Raw genomic sequence first — 18,118 nt, 5'->3', positions numbered from 1 at the left:
GTAGCAGATAATTTTGTGTACTACGCTTAGGTCACAGCGCAGACGGCACAGTTCAAGATTGTCGAAGCCCAAAATTTCAATCCTGGTGGCATAAGGTATTTTGTTGTGAGCTGAGGAGTGGAGGACTCTTCTCGTGAAATACCTCTGGACTTGCTCAATTATATTAATATCCGATATACAGTGTGGATTCCAGGCAGACGAGCTGCATTCGAGAATTGGTCTGGCAAAGGTTTTGTATGCCCTAGTTAACAATTCGATGTTACTGGAGAAGAAGCTTTGCAAAATTAGGTTAACAACTCCTAATTCCTTTTTGGCAAGCTGTTACAGTGAGCTCTGGGGTTTAGATCATTTGAGATTACTTACTCCTAGGTCCTTGACAGAGTGAGGGTCGTCTACAAGGTCGTATTCACCCAGCTTCCTCCCTAGTTTTGAGGTTGTAAAGGGGGAATGGTGGGTGGTGGAGAAAAGTACGTTCACACTTATAAGATTCTGTTCCTGTGACCTTAAGTTCATTTGGTAATGTTTCCTGCCTAGTCTACCTCATGAGGCTGACATCATTGAGAGAAAATGGGCCTACCATCACAACACTGCCAGAAATGTTCTCTGGAGAAAATCCTTGCCTCAGAATAATCATGTTGTGACTTCCAAACTTATTGCTTGTATTAAATTGTAGCCAGCTTTGCCTTGCTAGGAACTAGGTAAGAGATGCTTCGCTTGTAGCCAGACACTTCTAGAAGCCGGAAGGACCCTCACAAAGTTCTTCCTGAATTGCAATTCTGCACAAAAATAACAATTGTAATTCTGTCTATGTCAGTGTTTCTCAACCTTGGTAGCTTGAAGATGGGTGGACTTCAACTCCAGAAGCTCCCTTAAGTGAAGAGGATGAAGAGGAGGAGCCTCTTCTTGATGCACAGGCGTGCAGAGCTGTCAAAAGGCAGGAGTGGCTCCTCAGGAGGAGGTCTCCTCGAGAGTAAGGCTTGGGGTTAATTGGCCACTCCCTTAGCCTATTTAAGGAGGAACGCCGACTGAAGCAATTTGTAGGGAACAACTTTAGTTCACTCTCCTTCGTGTCTGGATTCTCTGCTAATTGCTTCTGGGCTTTCTGCCAACCATAATAAGATTGTGATTATTTTGGATTCTTGTAGGCTGTTAAGAAAGTTTATTAACAGCCTTTGTTTGAAAAAGACTGAGTTATTTTAGTAAATTAAGTTTTGTACAGACTTTGTATGTGCTGCGTTCTTTGGGTTCCGTAGCTGGGGCAGAACAACTACCTGTAGTTGAGAAAGTGAACTGCCCCCCCCCCCAGGCAACCGACCACTTCTGTCAATGGTTTGGAACAAGGATGGTAACTTGGGTAGGAATTGCTGAGCTCAAGATGTGAATCCCAGCCAACTTATGGTAGTTTCACTCCATTCCCTCTCAAAGTGGTCTCTAGAGTCAATGATTTCAGCATAGGATGAGATAACATGACCTCCCGGTGTGATGCTTTCCCCTCCGCCCCGTGTTATTTCTGATTTCCAAACAACTCTAAACATTTAGCCTTCTGAAAACGAATGTCGCAACGGTGCTTTTCCAAGAAGCAACTGGACTTCTTTGTTTTTCTTGGAAGTCTTTTCATTCCTCATCCAGATGGCTTCTTCAGCTCTGAAACTGAAGAAACGTCTTCAAGAAAACCCAGAAAGTCCAGTTGCCTCTTGAAAAAAAGCACCTTTGGGACAACCATGACTGAGCGAGAATCTCCGTAGACATTCTGAAAATGAATATTCCTCAAAACTCAATCTTCTAGTCCACGTGCCTGCCAAAATTTGATAAGCCCATCGAAAGGGCATTTGGAAGAAACTGAGGTTGCCTCTCTTGGGGGGCTTTATTGATTATGGTAAGTAGGAAACATCTGCTGATAGCTAAGGAACAGAAGATGTCTCAACTTCTAAGGAACAGAAGATGTCTCAACTAGATGTCTTCAACTGCTAAGGAACAGAAGATGTCTCAACTAGATGTCTTCAACTTCTAAGGAACAGAAGATGTCTCAACTAGATGTCTTCAACTGCTAAGGAACAGAAGATGTCTCAACTAGATGTCTTCAACTGCTAAGGAACAGAAGATGTCTCAACTAGATGTCTTCAACTGCTAAGGAACAGAAGATGTCTCAACTAGATGTCTTCAACTGCTAAGGAACAGAAGATGTCTCAACTAGATGTCTTCAACTGCTAAGGAACAGAAGATGTCTCAACTAGACAGGAATGCTAGTGGGCTCCTTATTTACAGAGTGATGTTTCTCCCTCAAAAGAAGATGAGATGTTAATACTGTCCTTGAACTATTCCAGGGCAAGTGGATAGGGTAGGTCTGCAGGATCTACTTTCCATCCTGTGGAAGCACTTTTTTTTTTTTTAAAAAAAAGCAAAAATTAAACCAGCTCATTCTGTCCCTCCACTGGCATACTAACATGGCATGGTCAAGGATTCACTCAACGGATGGTTAGCTTTGTAGAAGAAATTCCAAGCATGGTCACAATAAAGGAGAATATTTGTAGCTCAGGGTTGACGTGAGGGCTCCTTGGTGCTCTCTGAGCTCAGTTGTTTTCTTGCAGATGTTTCATTACCCAAGTTAGATGTCTATGAAGATTCTCAATCATCCAGGTCCTGGTTCTCCCAAAGGTGCTTTTTTCAAGAGGCAACTGGACTTTCTGGTTTTTCTTCGAAGACGTTTCGCTTCTCGTCCAAGAAGCTTCTTCAGCTCTGATACTCTGATGATGATATTACCCTGGTCGGGGATACCCAAACTAGGTAATATCATCTTCATGCTAGCACTGATGATGTTACCTAGTTTGGGTCATTAAACGTCTTCAAGAAAACAAGCCAGCTCAGAGAGCACCAAGGACTCCTCAGAGCATGGTCATTTTATTTTTATTTATTTATTTTATATCAAATTTATATACTGCCCTTCTCCCTGAGGACTCAGGGCGGTGTACAGCCAAATAAAAACATAGACTACAAACATTAAAATACTATGAAAAAGATATATATAAATTTGGCCCCGTAATTAAAAAACAATGACAATTAAAAATATTTAAAAATATATTAAGCCAGCCCGGCTTGCTGAAAAAAGAAGGTTTTAAGGGCACGGCGGAAGGCACGGAGGTCTTGGATTCTCCTTATCTCTGGGGGCAGCTGATTCCAGAGGGTAGGTGCCCCCACAGAGAAGGCCCTCCCCCAGGGGTCACCAGCCTACATTGTTTGGCTGATGGCACCCCGAGGAGGCCCTCTCTGTGGGAGCGCACGGGTCGATGGGAGGCCATTGGTAGCAGCAGGCGGTCTCGAAGATAACTAGGTCCTATGCCATGGAGCGCTTTAAAGGTGATAACCAACACCTTGAAGCGCACCCGGAAGACCACTGGGAGCCAGTACAGCTCATGCAGGAGAGGTGTTGTATGGGAGCGCCATGTGGCTCCCGTGACTACCCGCGCGGCCGCATTCTGGACCAGTTGGAGCCTCCGGGTGCTCTTCAAGGGGAGCCCCATTTAGAGAGCGTTACAGGCAGTCCAGGCGAGAGGTGACGAGGGCATGAGTGACTGTGCACAGGGAATCCCGATCAAGAAAGGGCCGCAACTGGCGGATCAGGCGAACCTGACCAAAAGTCCCCCTGGCAACAGCCGTCAGATGTTCCTCCAAGGACAGCTGCATATCCAGGGGGACTCCCAGATTGCGAGCCCTCTCCGAGGGGGCCAAAGACTCGCCCCCAATAGTCAGTGTTGGAGTCAACTGACTATATCGGGATGCCGGGAACCACAGCCACTCAGTCTTGGAAGGGTTGAGCTTGAGCCTGTGTCTACCCATTACGTCAACAAGCAATGTTCTACTGATGGCCTAATAAAGAAGTCCTACAGAACAACAGATCATGCAGTGAAGGAGGAAAGAGAGGTTTTGTTCCCCTATCATAGCTTTTAACCCTTGCCTCCTCTTTGTCCTTCCTTGCTCCGAAGGCTGGATGGCAGCCTGCTTACCTGTGCCTGACGTTCACACAAAGCCGTCTCCTGCTGGGTTGCCCATCCTGACTTGCCATTTGTTTTTGGCTCAACTCCTTGCTCGTTTCAGCATTCTTTGTTCTTGGTTTCCTAATAACGCATTTTTTAATATATATATACATATACATTGCATAAAAAATAGCTGTGTATTCATTGATAGTGCTGGATTGGTCATTGAAATGAAAAGCTTTGTTGCAGATTCTCGCTTGCCTCGCTCTTGCAGAGACCCGCATGGCAGCTGAAGCTCTCTCCAACGTTTGCATGCTGCCAGAGGAATGCATCTGCAATAAAGCATTCACCACCTTGCTTCCCCCTCTCTCTCTCCCTCTCTGTTTTTTTTTCTCCCCTAACATTTCCAGTTCTCCCCCAAACAAGCCTGGAAGTGGAGTCTTACTCGGCTCACCCTGGCGACCTCCTCCAGTTGCGCTGCCGCCTCCGGGACGATGTTCAGAGCATCAACTGGGTACGAGACGGGGTGCAGCTATCCGAGAACAACCGGACGCGCATCACAGGGGAGGAGGTAGAGGTCAGGGACGCTGTGCCCGAGGACTCGGGCCTTTACGCCTGCATGACCAACAGCCCCTCAGGAAGCGAGACCACCTATTTCTCCGTGAACGTCTCAGGTTTGTAGCAGGCTACCCACCCAGGATGAATGAGAGCTGCTGGGAAAGAAACTTTTGAATTGTCGTTGTCAGCCTTACCGTTTTTTTTTTCAACCTTAACTGCCAGTTGCAGAAGATGGGGGACCAGGATTCAGCCTATACCGGGGTATCAAATTCAAGGCCTCAGGGCTGGATTTGGTCCACGGGGTCCTTAGATCTGGCCTGCGGGGCCGCCCTAGAAACAACAAAGGACTGGCCCGTGGTGCCTCTGCCAATCAAAATGGAGTTCAGAAGGGCTTCGCGCGGCCCTCCCAGGTTCCGTTTTCAGCCGCGACGGCCTCCTGCCACTTTCTGCCAGTGAAAATGGAGCTCAGGGCGGGACATGCACCCTTAGCTCCATTTTCACTGGCAAGAGGGCGGCAGGAGGCCGTCGCAGCTGAAAACAGAGCTCAGGAGCCCATTTTTGCTGGCAGAGCGCTCAGGCCACCACGGATGCCCCTGACATGAGTGATGTCAAGCTGGCCACGCCCACCTCAGCCCCCAAGGTCAAACACAATCCTGATGCGTCCCTCAATGAAATAGAATTTGACACTTCTGGTCTATACAGTGTGATGCACAAGGGGACCCCGCTAGAAAATTCTCTCCAACTGTTTGTTTTTTTAAAAAAAATAAAAGCATTGTCCACATGTTTAAAAAGATTCCTCATATGCTCAGCCCTAGGGCAAAAATGGATCAGGGTTTGAAGTGAGCTCTGGTGGTATGGGTAAGGTGGTACTCCTTCGTGGTTTTTTATTGTTGGGAGAAAATAAATGCTGTTTTGCTTTATTTGGAGCAAGCTATCACGTAACTTTTGTTTCTGAACTGTTATTTTTAATTTTAATTGGCCAGGGGTTTAAATTTTATCTTTGGAATTGTATGCCAATTTGATGAAGGTAAGAGGCCATGCCATGGATAATTTTGGTGGGCCTCCTTCCGTTTCATGGGCCCGCTGAACTTCATTTGGCTACCCATAGATAGAACCAAAAAAAATAAATAAATTGAGGTTGCATTTGATTTGATTTTCCCAGTTTGAAAATCCTATAGAAACTGACAAATTCATTTTGGTTAGAGATGATACGATGTGATGGATGGAGTGGTGGGATTCAGCCGGTTCGGGCCAGTTTGGGCAAACCGGTTGTTAAATTGCTGACTGGCCCCACCCCTTCCCGCCCTGCCCCTTCCAGGAGTCCCACGTGCCCCGTTTTGGCTCCCAGGTAAGTACAGGGAGGCCTACTAGGCCCAAAATGAAGTGCGCCCACCCCGCGGCCCGTTTCTGCTCCCAGGGGGTGTGTGGAGGAGGCCGAGCGCTGCCTGTCACAGTCCCCAGCCATGCCCACCATGGCCACGCCCACCCAGCCGGTCATTAGAGCAGAGAACCGGTTGTTAAATTATTTGAATCCCACCACTGGATGGATGGATGGATGGATGGATGGATGGATGGATGGATGGATGGATGGACTGACTGAAGAAACAGTTGATTTTCATTCAAAAGACAACAAGATTCTGAAAAACCTAAACGGCTGAAATTTCCAGTAGCTGAAATTGGAAGCATTAGCACCTGGAAAGCTTTTCTGATGTCTCCCCATCAACAGTTCCTAATCTGCTAAATTGGCCTAATTGCCAAACTTCACGATCCACCTCTATCTTAATGGACAACTGGGAAGACCTACTTCTTGGCCGCTCTGGTTGTGATTTTGAGGTTCTATCAAGTCAACCATTTATGAATGGAGAAAAGGCTTTCCAGGGAGTCTGCTCCTTCTGATAATTCAGATAAGAAGAAGGACGTAGGAGGCCTCCTGGGGTTTTAGTTGTCTTTTCTCCCATGGAGAAGCTTTTCATTGTGTGTTTGTAGCTCCCTCTGCACTCTGAAATGCTTTGGTCCAGGCGCAGCCCTATCTGGTGATGAACTGTTGATGGAAGAACTAATCCATGCTAAGTGACAGGCAGGGTATTCCTTACAGGCTTGCCAAATGGCTGACTTAACGACAAACCATCCACACATTTTGTCCTGCTTTCGGAGACAGCCAACATGATTGCTTGTCACCAGCTCTGCCTCTCTCAGGAGAAAATCTAGGGATAGTAATAGTGACATCTGAAACATATCTCCAGGGTATCTCCAACATTTGTCTGAGGACAAGAACTCTTCTTTGCTTCGCTGAATCTGAAGAAAGCTTATATGACAATAAGATCCCAGATGTTCAGCACGGAATGAGCAAGATTGCCTACTCTTTTGTAGGCTGGACTTTATCACTGTAGGAAACACGTTTGCCAGTGGCAAATGTTTGTGTGAACTCTTCTGATCAAAACAATCGATATTAGCTTCCTATTGACTTTGTCTACCCTTCCGTTCCCACCTCTTGTTACGCCATGCAATAATAGCAATAGCACTTATATACCGCTTTACAGTGCTTTACCGCTCTCTAAGCAGTTTACAGAGTCAGCCTCTTGCCCCCAACAATCTGGCTTCTCATTTTACTGACCTCGGAAGGATGGAAGGCTGAGTCAACTTTGAGCCTGTGAGAATTGAACCGCTGGCAGTGGGCAGAATTAGCCTGCAATACTGCATTCTAACCACTGGGCCACCACGGCTCATAACATCTGATTCCTCATAATACCACATTATGAAGAATCAGTATTTCCAATACTCAGAACCAAATTTCCTACGAACGTGTTTACCTTAAGTGAGGATTACCTCACGTAACAACCACAACTGAGGCTGCATTTTCCCTCATAAATTATGGTGGTCATTATACGGATCACTACAGTTAATTTTACAACAGGTAAAGCATGGTTGTTAGAATCACATGGTCGTTGAGTGACTCCGTTCTCCCGAATGGACATTTTTGGCCAGAAACCAGCAAAGGAAGGGTCCAAATTGTAATCATTTGACCTCAGGATGCTGAAACCGGTTTTAAATATAGGCCAGTTGCCAATTGCCCAAAATGTTGTCTCTGTGTGTGTGTGTGTGTGTGTGTGTGTGTGTGTGTGTGTGTGTTTGACTTTGAGGACAGGTCATAAGTAACTTTTGGGAGGTAGTTGTAACTTTGAACGGTCGTTAAACGAGACTGTCTATAATAAGGTAGTAAAAAGAAGAAGAAGAAGACAATTTTGTCCTTTTTTTTAATTCAGTGTTTCTCAATCTTACGGACTTGAAGAACTTCAAGACTTCAACTCCCAGAATTCCATGGACTTCAACTCTCAGAATTCTGGGAGTCCACCTATATCAGTGTTTCTCAACCTTGGAAGCTTGAAGATGGGTGGACTTCAACTCCCAGAATCCCCCACCCATCTTCAAGCTTCCAAGGTTGAGAAACACTGATACAGGTGGACTCCCAGAATTCTGAGAGTTGAAGTCCACAGAATTCTGGGAGCTGAAGTCCACCCGTCTTCAAGCTTCCAAGGTTGAGAAACACTGAGCTATATTAAAGTTCCCGAGATTGAGAAACACTGTCTTATCTCATTGGGAAAAGATCATTTTTCTCAACTCATATTTACCATTTCTATCCTCCTTAGATGCTCTCCCCTCTGCAGAAGATGACGATGACGATGATGACTCTTCCTCGGAAGAAAAGGAAGCAGACAATTCCAAACCGAACCGTAAGCATCTCTTTTCCTACCTTGTTCAAAAGCAGCCATGACATCTTGCAAAACCCCAATGGGAGATTTTTTTTTTCCCCCAAGCAATCCGAATTTTGTGTAGAACATTCTTTTCTTTTTGCAGGGATTTAAAACTAGAGGCGTCTAACCCCCATGGACAGGGTGGATTTGATTTAAATCGAGTTGATTTAAATCATGATTTAAATCACTAGTAAAAAGACTTGGTTTAAATCCACTCGATTTAAATCATAATTTTTAAAAAGCAACTGTCATCTCTGTCCCGCAGCGGCTCCTCCTCTGATCCGCTGTTATTATTATTATTATTTTATTAATCATATGTCTATGCCGCCCACTCTCCGAGGACTCTGGGCAGCTTACAACAATCGACAGTATACTAAATAGCATTTTGCCCCCCAAACAATCTGGGTCCTCATTTTACCCACCTCGGAAGGATGGAAGGCTGAGTCAACCATGAGCCGGTGAGATTTGATCCACTGATCTGCTGAACTAGCAGTCAGCTGAAGTAGCCGCAGTACTGCACTCTAACCACTGCACCACCTCGGTTCTGTCCACTCACCAACAGTCCCGTTCACTTTAATGGGACGGCTGGTGATGCGGCAGTGACACAACAAGGTGAGGGACATGGCGGGCAGCAGGTAAGTGGATGCCCGCTAACAGGCGCTGCCAGGATGGCTCTAAAATGACAGGTGCTCTTTAAATATAAAGACTCATCCTTTCTGGTCGTTAGACTCTTTAATATTATTATTTGCAAACAAAATGAAAGTTTCCTGTTTAGCTTGAAGATCTTGGATTCGTGGAATGAGTTTACCAAAAATGTAAACACTGCAGAATATACAGCCTCATGCTACATAACGGAGCTCCATTTCATGCTGAATAAACTAAATTGTTAATGTATCTTAAATAGAAAACCTACGTGTTTTGAGTAGTTCAGCGAACTGGTAGCGGAAATTTTGAGTAGTTCGGAGAACCGGTAGCAGAAATTTTGAGTAGTTCAGCGAACCGGTAGCGGAAATTTTGAGTAGTTCGGAGAACCGGCAAATACGACCTCTGGCTGGTCCCAGAGTGGGATAAGAATGGAGATTTTGCAGTATCCTTCCTCTGGAGTGGGGAGGGAATGGGGATTTTGCAATATCCTTCCCCTGGAGTGGGGAGGGAATGGGGATTTTGCAGTATCCTTCCCCTGCCACGCCCACCAAGCCACACCCACAGAACCGGTAGTAAAAAAAAATTGAATTTCACCACTGCTAACGTGCAACCTATTTGTTGGTTCTCTTGCAGAAGCCATCCCACCTTACTGGACCTACCCAGACAAAATGGAGAAGAAACTCCATGCAGTTCCTGCTGCCAAAACTGTGAAGTTTAAATGTCCTTCTAGTGGGACACCCACCCCTTCACTCCGTTGGCTGAAGAACGGCAAGGAATTCAGACCTGATCATCGCATTGGTGGATACAAGGTAAAATAATAAAGGCCTGTTGTGTTTGGCTTGCTTTTAAAATACCGTATTTTTTGGAGTATAAGACGCACCTTTTACCCCCCAAAAAAGAAGGTGAAAATCTGGGTGCCTTATACTCTGAATGTAGTCCTGTTGGGGCAACCCCTGAGATATCGGAAGACTGCTATCATGTCTCCCCTAGTCCTTCTTTTCATCAGACTAGACATACCCAGTTCCTGCAACCGTTCTTCATATGTTTTAGCCTCCAGTCCCCTAATCCTCTTGGTTGCTCTTCTCTGCGCTTTTTCTAGAGTCTCCACATCTTTTTGACATCGTGGCGACCAAAACTGGATGCAGTTTTCCAAGTGTGGCCTTACTTACTTCATTTCACAAATGGAGCAGGGTGGGTTCTACTTAACTTTAGTACCAGTTCGCAACAAGATCGCAACAAGAAGCTTCTGCACATGCGCAGATAGCCGATGACGACATCCGGGGCGGTGGGCGGAGCCTCCTGCCGAATTTACTACCGGTTCTTGCGAACCGGTCTGAACCAGGGGCAACCCACCACTGCCCTAAGATCTCTTTCAAGCCAAGCAAAGACATTTAGCTGACATTGAGGAGTTATTCTGGCCTTTGGCAACAGGTTTGCTACTTGCTTCGGATGTCTCATCCTTTTTGCCTCTCCGTTGCACAATTTATTTCCATCCGGAGTGACTAAACCATCCTGCCTGGTCACTCCGTGCCTCCCACTGCAAATGCAGGCCAGGCTCCTGGGTTAATAATAAAACTCCTTTGAGCGCCAGCCATGGTGACAGACAAATGGCATCCTGTTTTGTGTTTTATTTTATTTTATTTTATTTATTTATTTTATTGAATATCTATACCGCCCTACTCCCGAAGGACTCAGGGCGGTGAACAGCCATGAAATAAAACACATACATATACAAAATTTAAAATCGAATAAAATGAATTAAATAAATTTGGCTGAATTAATACCCATAATTTAAAATACCCATATTTTAAAACACATTAAAATTTAAAATTTGCACTTAAAAGGGAGAAGATTTAGGCGAGGCCAGCTTGATGAAATAAAAGAGTCTTCAGCTCGCAGCGGAAGGTGCGCAGATCCGGAATCCTCCGTATCTCTGGGGGGAGCTCGTTCCTTTTTTCTTTTTTTTTTTTTTTAATCTTCATGGCTGATTGAAGAAGTTTCACCCATAGAATCAATAGCAGCTTTAATGAATCCAGAGCCGCCGGCAGTTGTGTTGTGTTTTTGTTTTGTTTTTCCTTCGTTCTGTGCTGGATTAGCTGAGCTCTTGGTCACTTGCACGAAGACACGGAACTTCTTTTGCGGAAAAAGTCGTGCTTGCAGCTTGGCGAAGAGAAAAGCAGTTTGCTGAAAACTGTGCCCCGCATTAGGTTGAAAGTAAAAAAAAAAAGGCTCAGATCTCAGGGCTCTAAAAGTTTATCATGGTGGTTGATCCTATAGAAATCGTTGTTTAAGAGAGCATAGATATGGGAAATGGGGATAAAGAGAGGTGTGGCAACGTAGGTCATCCACTCCATTCTGGATCCTTTTCCCATCACTGGAGATACATCCCTCCCTCTCCCCCTTCCTTCCTTCTTTCCTTCCTTCCTTCTTCTTTCCTCCTTCCTTCCTTCCTTCTTTCCATCCTCTTATCTCCTTCCTTCCTTCCTTCCTTCCTTCCTCCCTCCCTCCCTTTTATCTCTCCTCCCTCCCTCTCTCCCTCTTATCTCTCCTTCCTTCTTTCCTTCCTTCCTTCCTCCCTCTTATCTCTCCTTCCTTCTTTCCTTCCTTCCTTCCTCCCTCTTATCTCTCCTTCCTTCGTCCCATGCTCTTATCTCTCCTTCCTCCCTCCCTCTCTCCCTCTTATCTCTCCTTCCTTCCTTTGTTCCTCCCACCCTCCCTCCCTCTTATCTCTCCTTCCTCCCTCCCTCTTATCTCTCCTCCCTTCCTTCCTCCCTCCCTCCCTCTCTCCCTCTTATCTCTCCTTCCTTCCTTCTTCCCTCCCTCCCTCCCTTCCTCCCTGTTATCTCTCCTTCCTTCCTTCGTCCCATGCTCTTATCTCTCCTTCCTCCCTCCCTCCCTCTCTCCCTCTTATCTCTCCTTCCTTCCTTTGTTCCTGCCTCCCACCCTCCCTCCCTCTTATCTCTCCTTCCTTCCTTCGTTCCTTCCTTCCTCCCTCCCTCCCTCCCTCTTATCTCTCCTCCCTTCCTTCCTTCCTCCCTCCCTCCCTCTCTCCCTCTTATCTCTCCTTCATTCCTTCCTTCCTCCCTCCCTCCCTCTTATCTCTCCTTCCTTCCTTCCTTCTTCCTTCTTTTCTTTCCTTCCTATTCTGCCATTATCATTTTTACAAATAACTCAAGGTGGCAAACATGTCCAACCCATCTTCCTTCTCCTATTTTCCCCACAACAACAATCCTGTGAGGTGGACTGAGAGAGCGAGAGAGAGAGAGAGAAAGAGAGAGAGACCTAAGATCACCCAGTTTTCCCTCTTGGAGGAGCTGTTGAAGTTGGCGAATTTTGCAGGAAGGAAACTTCTGTTTTTGGGACAGAACTAGAGCTTCATCCAGGTAGAGGGCAGCTTCCATCGCATGAGTTACCTCTTCCCTAAAGATCTGAAGGGGACCGGCAACTTCTGCATCTCTTGTCCAGTGACCACAAAGGCTGCTGTGTAGCAGGAAGAAAGTTTGCGTAGGTGGATTACCTCCCAAAATTGGCAATTTTTCATCAAAATCCCAGGAGATGCTGGAAATTATGTCACAGTTCTGTTGATCTCACTCTTTCTTGGGTGGGACTGTGTCTGGCTGAAAATGGAAACAAGCCCACAGAATTGCGAATTTGTGCAATTTCAGTGAAAACTTGTGGTGCGAATGGGGTCAATTTTTTTCCATTTTTAAAAAAACAGGGTCGAAGTTTTGTATCTTAGTGCTTCCTTCCACAAAAAAAGCATACTTGTAGACCAGATTCAGCATTAACTCCAAGTTCAGGAGCCAAAGAAATGGTGGAATAAAATCATCAAAGAAAGGATGCTAAAAGAGGGACAGACTGAAATGTGAATGACAAAAATTAAAATAAATCCCCCGGTATGGAAATCCTTCCATTTAGCAATAGCATTTAGACTTATATACTGCTTCATAGTGCTTTACAGCTATCTCTAAGCAGTTTACAACATCAGCATCTTGCCCCTAACAATCTGGGTCCACATTTCATTGATCTCGGAAGGATGGAAGGCTGAGTCCACCTTGAGCCGGTCAGGATCGAACTCTTGGCAGTGGGCAGAGTTAGCCTGCAATACTGCATTCTAACCACTGCGCCACCATAGCTCTTTTGTAATAAAACAGGGAGGAAAAGTCTGTCTTTCGTAATATTTTCTCTGTATTTCTGTGTATTTTTCTAAGCATCCCTGCCCACGGTCTGTAGACTCTCAAACAAAGCCCCACTTTTGACCTCTGTTGCCTTAACTTTTCCACGGCATTTTTTTAAAAGAATCTCCTTGATTTTTAATAAAATTGCAAGGATTTAGGAGGTTATATTTTAAAGGTAAAGGTTCCCCCATACATGCCTGTTAGTCATTCCCAGCTCTAGGGGGCGGTGCTCATCTCCGTTTCAAAGCCGAAGAGCCAGCGCTGTCCGAAGACATGTGGACGGCATGACTCAACGCCAAAGGTGCACGGAACGTTGTTACCTTCCCACCAACGGTGGTCCCTATTTTTCTACTTGCCTTTTTTACGTGCTTTCGAACTGCTAGGTTGGCAGAAGCTAGGACAAGTAACGGGAGCTCACCCCCTTACGCGGCACCAGGGATTCTATTTTAACACCTCCTTTTTACACAGGTTGTAGCTTACGGACCTGTGCGTGTTACTTCTCTTGAAGCATTGCCTTTGCTAAGCTTCCTAAGTTGCTTGGCGAGGTTGTGCAACTTGCAAGGTGGAATAGGATGAACCCAATAAACAGTCACAGTGAAAGAACAGGTGGCACACAGATTCAGATTCCAGATTTGGAGATTCTGCAAATAAATGTACATCTATGCACTGTGCGGTTTCTTGGTGAAACTTGGGACTAAGTAACCTTCCTTCGTGGGAGGAAAACAACTGGAAGTATTTTCAGGTCTGGTTCCTGTACTGGCAAAGCAACTTCATCCCACTCTTCAAGAATAATCTTTCCAGATGTAGATGGTTCTGTGGTCAACCCTGCAGCTGACAGCAATTACAAGCCTGTGCGCTTGAAGGGGAAAATATAACCACAAATTGATGATGTTACGTGCAGCCTAAACCAAGCAGTAGAGGATCTGGAAGAGACCTTTGGTCTTGCTCAAGGGTGAAAAGGCAAAAAGGGCAGTCACGTCCACCATCTCCTTTTGTGCTTGAGTCCCAACCCTTAGTCAACAGGTAGCCTCCCTGAGTCATTTCATCCTCTTTCAACAGGTTCGCCATGCAACTTGGAGCATCATCATGGACTCTGTGGTGCCATCGGATAAAGGCAACTACACTTGCATTGTGGAGAATAAATACGGAGCCATCAATCACACCTACCACCTTGATGTTGTTGGTAAGAAATGGGAAGCTTCAGAAGGGGGAGGACTCATTAGGGCAATTTGTGCAATCTATGATAGTGTCAAGTTTCCGAAAGATGCCCTAATTAATTCATGAGCCATGATCCAAACTTCAGAGGAAATATAGTCATTTATTAGGAGCAACATTCCGGCAATACTGGGATGCAGTTAGGACTGATCCTGCGTAGATTTACATTCCCCTATGACCCTGTCTCTCCCCTCCTCTCTGGCCATGTCATAAATCACATTCTCCAATGAACCACTTTGGCTGGCTGTGAAACCTAACACCCTCCTTCTGATTGCGGTCAGAAAGAATGTATGGAATTCACCTCAGTTCTCCCTCCCTCCTGCTCATGGCAACTTGAAAGCTTTGCAAGTTGACAGATAGTTTATGACATCTGGCTCATCTTTTAAGTGGACTTGACTGTCTAGTGACAGATAAGCAATAGCACTTAGACTTATATACCGCTTCACAGTGCTTTTACAGCCCTCTCTAAGCGGTTTACAGAGTCAGCATATCGTCCCCATCAATCTGGGTCCTCATTTTACCCACCTCGGTAGGATGGAAGGCTGAGTCAACTTTGAGCTTGGTGAGATTCGAACTGCCAAATTGCAGGCAGCCAGCAGTCAGCAGAAGTAGCCTGCAGTTCTGCATTCTAATCTTTAGTTGGGGATGTTACTTAAACCCTGATCCTTGGTTTGTGGTTCATTCAGCACATCGTGCTAAGCAAGCTAAGATCAAACCTGGACTTTATCTCTGGCTGACAGGACGCAGCTAATATTTCTGGTAAATTTGATTTCCTATCTAAACCATGGACAGCTCCATCCATGATTGGACTGCTCATAGCTGACAGTTGTAGTTTTCCTGCAAAATGGCTGTGAAATAATGTAACGATTAGTTCTGCAACCGATATATATATATATTGGCACCAGTAATGTTCCGGTCTAAAAATCTGTGTGTGTTTATATTTGTATATGAAGAGGAGAATGTTGATGTAAGAGCTATTGGAAGCTTCAGAGCTCTCTGGATAATGAGATCTTTGCTTTGATGATGCAGCCACAATATCTCCTGCTTTGAATTGAAAAGAATTGAAATGCAGGATGGAGGCCTGGAAAGTTCTTTTCCAATAGTATTATCTCCTTTTTATTCATCACTGTGATAATTCAAGTTGATTCTTAACTCCTTGTAATAGAGTGGTTTAGGGAAGAGAAGAGCAAACAGAGCTGGTGGCCGGAGTTAAGCGCATCATTAGCTTAGAGCAGTGAGGGCTAACCTTTTTGCCGTCGCGTGCCAAAAGCAGGGGGAACGCGGGGGGGGGTCACGTGTGCGTGTGCCCACACCCATAATTTAATGTGCCACACACATGCGCACGCGACTCCCCTATGTTCCCCCCACTTTTGGCACATGATGTCACGGTGAGCCCGGTAGGCCCATTTTTTTGCCCTCCCCAGGCTCCAGAGGCTTTTTTGGAGCCTGGGGAGGGCAAAAAACGGCCTTTCCCACCCTCCTGGAGGCCCTCCGGAGGTCAGAAATGGCCTGTTTCCCGGCTTCTGGTGGGCCCAAAAGGCCCGAAAATCAGCCGGCCATTGCACACATGCACGCTGGAGCTGAGCTAGGGCAAAGCTTGCGTGCCCACAGATATGGCTCCATGTGCCCCTGTGGCACACGTGCCATAGGTTTTCCATAGGTTTGTGGGAACGCCGTGCCCACAAACAGTCTTAAGTCCAACCCTCTTTGAATTCCATTGACCCTTATCCGGTGCCAATGTAGCACTGAATTTTAGTTGACTAGATTGTATATAGCCTTGGGCAGTAAATCTTCTGAATTTCAACTTCGTGTATGGTCCTGTTCCTTTGCACCTGACATTAATCTCTCAGACCATTTGTGGTCGTGTAATGATTCTAAGCTTATGATACATTTAACTCCACCCACCAGCTCTGCCTGCTCTTCTACGGTGTATTGTTGTTGTTTTTTTCCTTTCGTTTTTGGAAAGTCCTTTGTGACTTATGGACTTCAACTCCCAGAAATGGCTGGCTGGGAAATTCTGGGACTTGGAAGTCCACAAGTCTTAAAAGTTGCCAAGATTGGACACCCCCCTGCCTTAGAATGTATAGGCAGAAGTTCTCCCTAAACATCTGAGCATTTCTGGAGGAGACAGAAGAAATGAATGCTGCATTTTGGCTTGGGATTGCTTCTGTATCCAAAGAGAGGCTGTTCCAAAGAGTTCACTTCTTAAATTTTCACCCTTACTAGCTCTTCACTGGGTGGATTCAGAAGACTGGCTCCACCACTCAAACACAAGGCTTTGTCTCATCTTGCATGTCACATTTATGGTAATTTCGGAGGCTATGCAAGAACTTTTTTTCTCATCAGCCTCCCCAATTAATTTCCTTATTAGCCTTGATTCCCAACCTAGGCTCGCTGATCTCAGTCATTTGTGGAGTTGCTCTAAATGCCACTAAATGAACCATTAAGAATGCAATTTAATTTGATTACACTGAGCAAACTAAAGGAAATAGTTTGCAAGGGGGAACAAAGGAGCTGGTTAATGCTCACTCACTATGGTGTCTGGTTCTTTGTTAATCAGCTAGGGCCTTGTTAGATTTGTTTGACCTTTGACTTCCAGTGAAGAGGTAGCCATATGTGTTACCTTCCCTGCCCGTTCGAAGCCCAACCCCAGTTCCACAAAATGAATGTCTCAGGCCCTGTTGTGTTCACTGACATCCATAGTGGGGGAAAAAGGGAGTGAGAAATGAATATAGAATAGATAGCTTCAGAGAAGAAAACGGGGGGGGGGGGAATTCTTCACTTCACCACTTGTACCAGACCGATTTATTTATTTTATTTATTTTATTTTATTCAATTTATATCCCGCCCTTCTCCAAGTGGACTCAGGGCGGTGCACAGCCAGACTAAAACACGTTATCAATACAAAATTTAAAATTATTAAAAGAATTAAATAACTGTGGCCCAAAAATTTAAAACATTGAAACTAAAACCCCTTTGACAATTTAAAAACCTAAAAACTAAAAAGGGGAGGGGGGTTTCACGCCAGCCCTGCTTGATGGAAAAGAAAAGTTTTTAGGGCACGGCGAAAAACCCGGAGATCCGATATCCTTCGTATTTATCTAGTCATGACCTTGTTTTTTTATTACTACAAATCCACAGATAGAAATTAAATATTTGTTGGAACTTCTGCTCTAACCTGTTCGTTTTTCCCAATGGAGGGTTTTTTTTTTTGTTGTTGTTATTCTTTTTAATTGCTTCCTGTTATGTGGCGTGTTCCATAGACAATGAACTCTGGGATATTAGGGTTAATTCATTATTGCTTTTAGGAAATAGATTAATCCAGCGGTGAAATCTGAACCAGTTTCCTACTGGTTTGCTGGCCGTGTGTGCATGCACAGTACACGCCAATAGGAGGCTTGGGAAGATAAGTAGAACAGCAAGGGGGGATCAGCTGTGCTGCGTGATTTAGCTTCGTTAGAAAGCAGGATTTCCTGCTTTCTAGCAAAGCTAAACCGTGCGGCATAGCTGATCGTCGGAAATACCAGGTCAGAGGAACCGGTAGCTTTTTTTAACTACCAATTCAACCGAACTGGTAGCTTTTTTTTTTTACTAGCGGTTCACCCAAACCGGTAGTTTTTATCACTACCGGTTCCGCCTGAACCGGTAGCATTTCACCCCTGGATTAATCCAAGTATTTTTTTTTTTTAATTTGATTTATATGCCGCCCTTCTCCGAAGACTCAGGGCGGCTTACAATGTGCTCAGCAATAGCCTTCATCCTTTTGTATATTTATACAAAGTCAGCTTATTGCCCCCAC

At 45.1% G+C, this 18,118-nt stretch overlaps 1 protein-coding gene across 4 annotated transcripts in view; it reads left to right on the top strand.

The window, feature by feature from the left end:
• Positions 1-18,118, top strand: part of FGFR1 (fibroblast growth factor receptor 1) — a 122,621-nt gene that overhangs the window by 72,481 nt on the left and 32,022 nt on the right. For 2 of the 4 annotated variants that reach the window (XM_070952399.1, XM_070952398.1), the window contains exons 3-6: positions 4,382-4,645; positions 8,177-8,260; positions 9,560-9,735; positions 14,164-14,287. In XM_070952399.1, coding sequence (XP_070808500.1) covers positions 4,382-4,645; positions 8,177-8,260; positions 9,560-9,735; positions 14,164-14,287 — 648 coding nt within the window. The remainder of the gene's footprint in view (positions 1-4,381; positions 4,646-8,176; positions 8,261-9,559; positions 9,736-14,163; positions 14,288-18,118) is intronic. The other 2 variants (XM_070952402.1, XM_070952400.1) reach the window with 1 other exon arrangement.

This window comes from Pituophis catenifer, unplaced genomic scaffold (genome assembly GCF_029215685.1).
Source record: "Pituophis catenifer annectens isolate HBS135680 unplaced genomic scaffold, rPitCat1.0.hap2 SCAF_12, whole genome shotgun sequence".
In the NCBI taxonomy this organism is placed as follows: domain Eukaryota; kingdom Metazoa; phylum Chordata; class Lepidosauria; order Squamata; family Colubridae; genus Pituophis; species Pituophis catenifer.
This window is presented reverse-complemented; position numbering and strand designations above follow the sequence as displayed.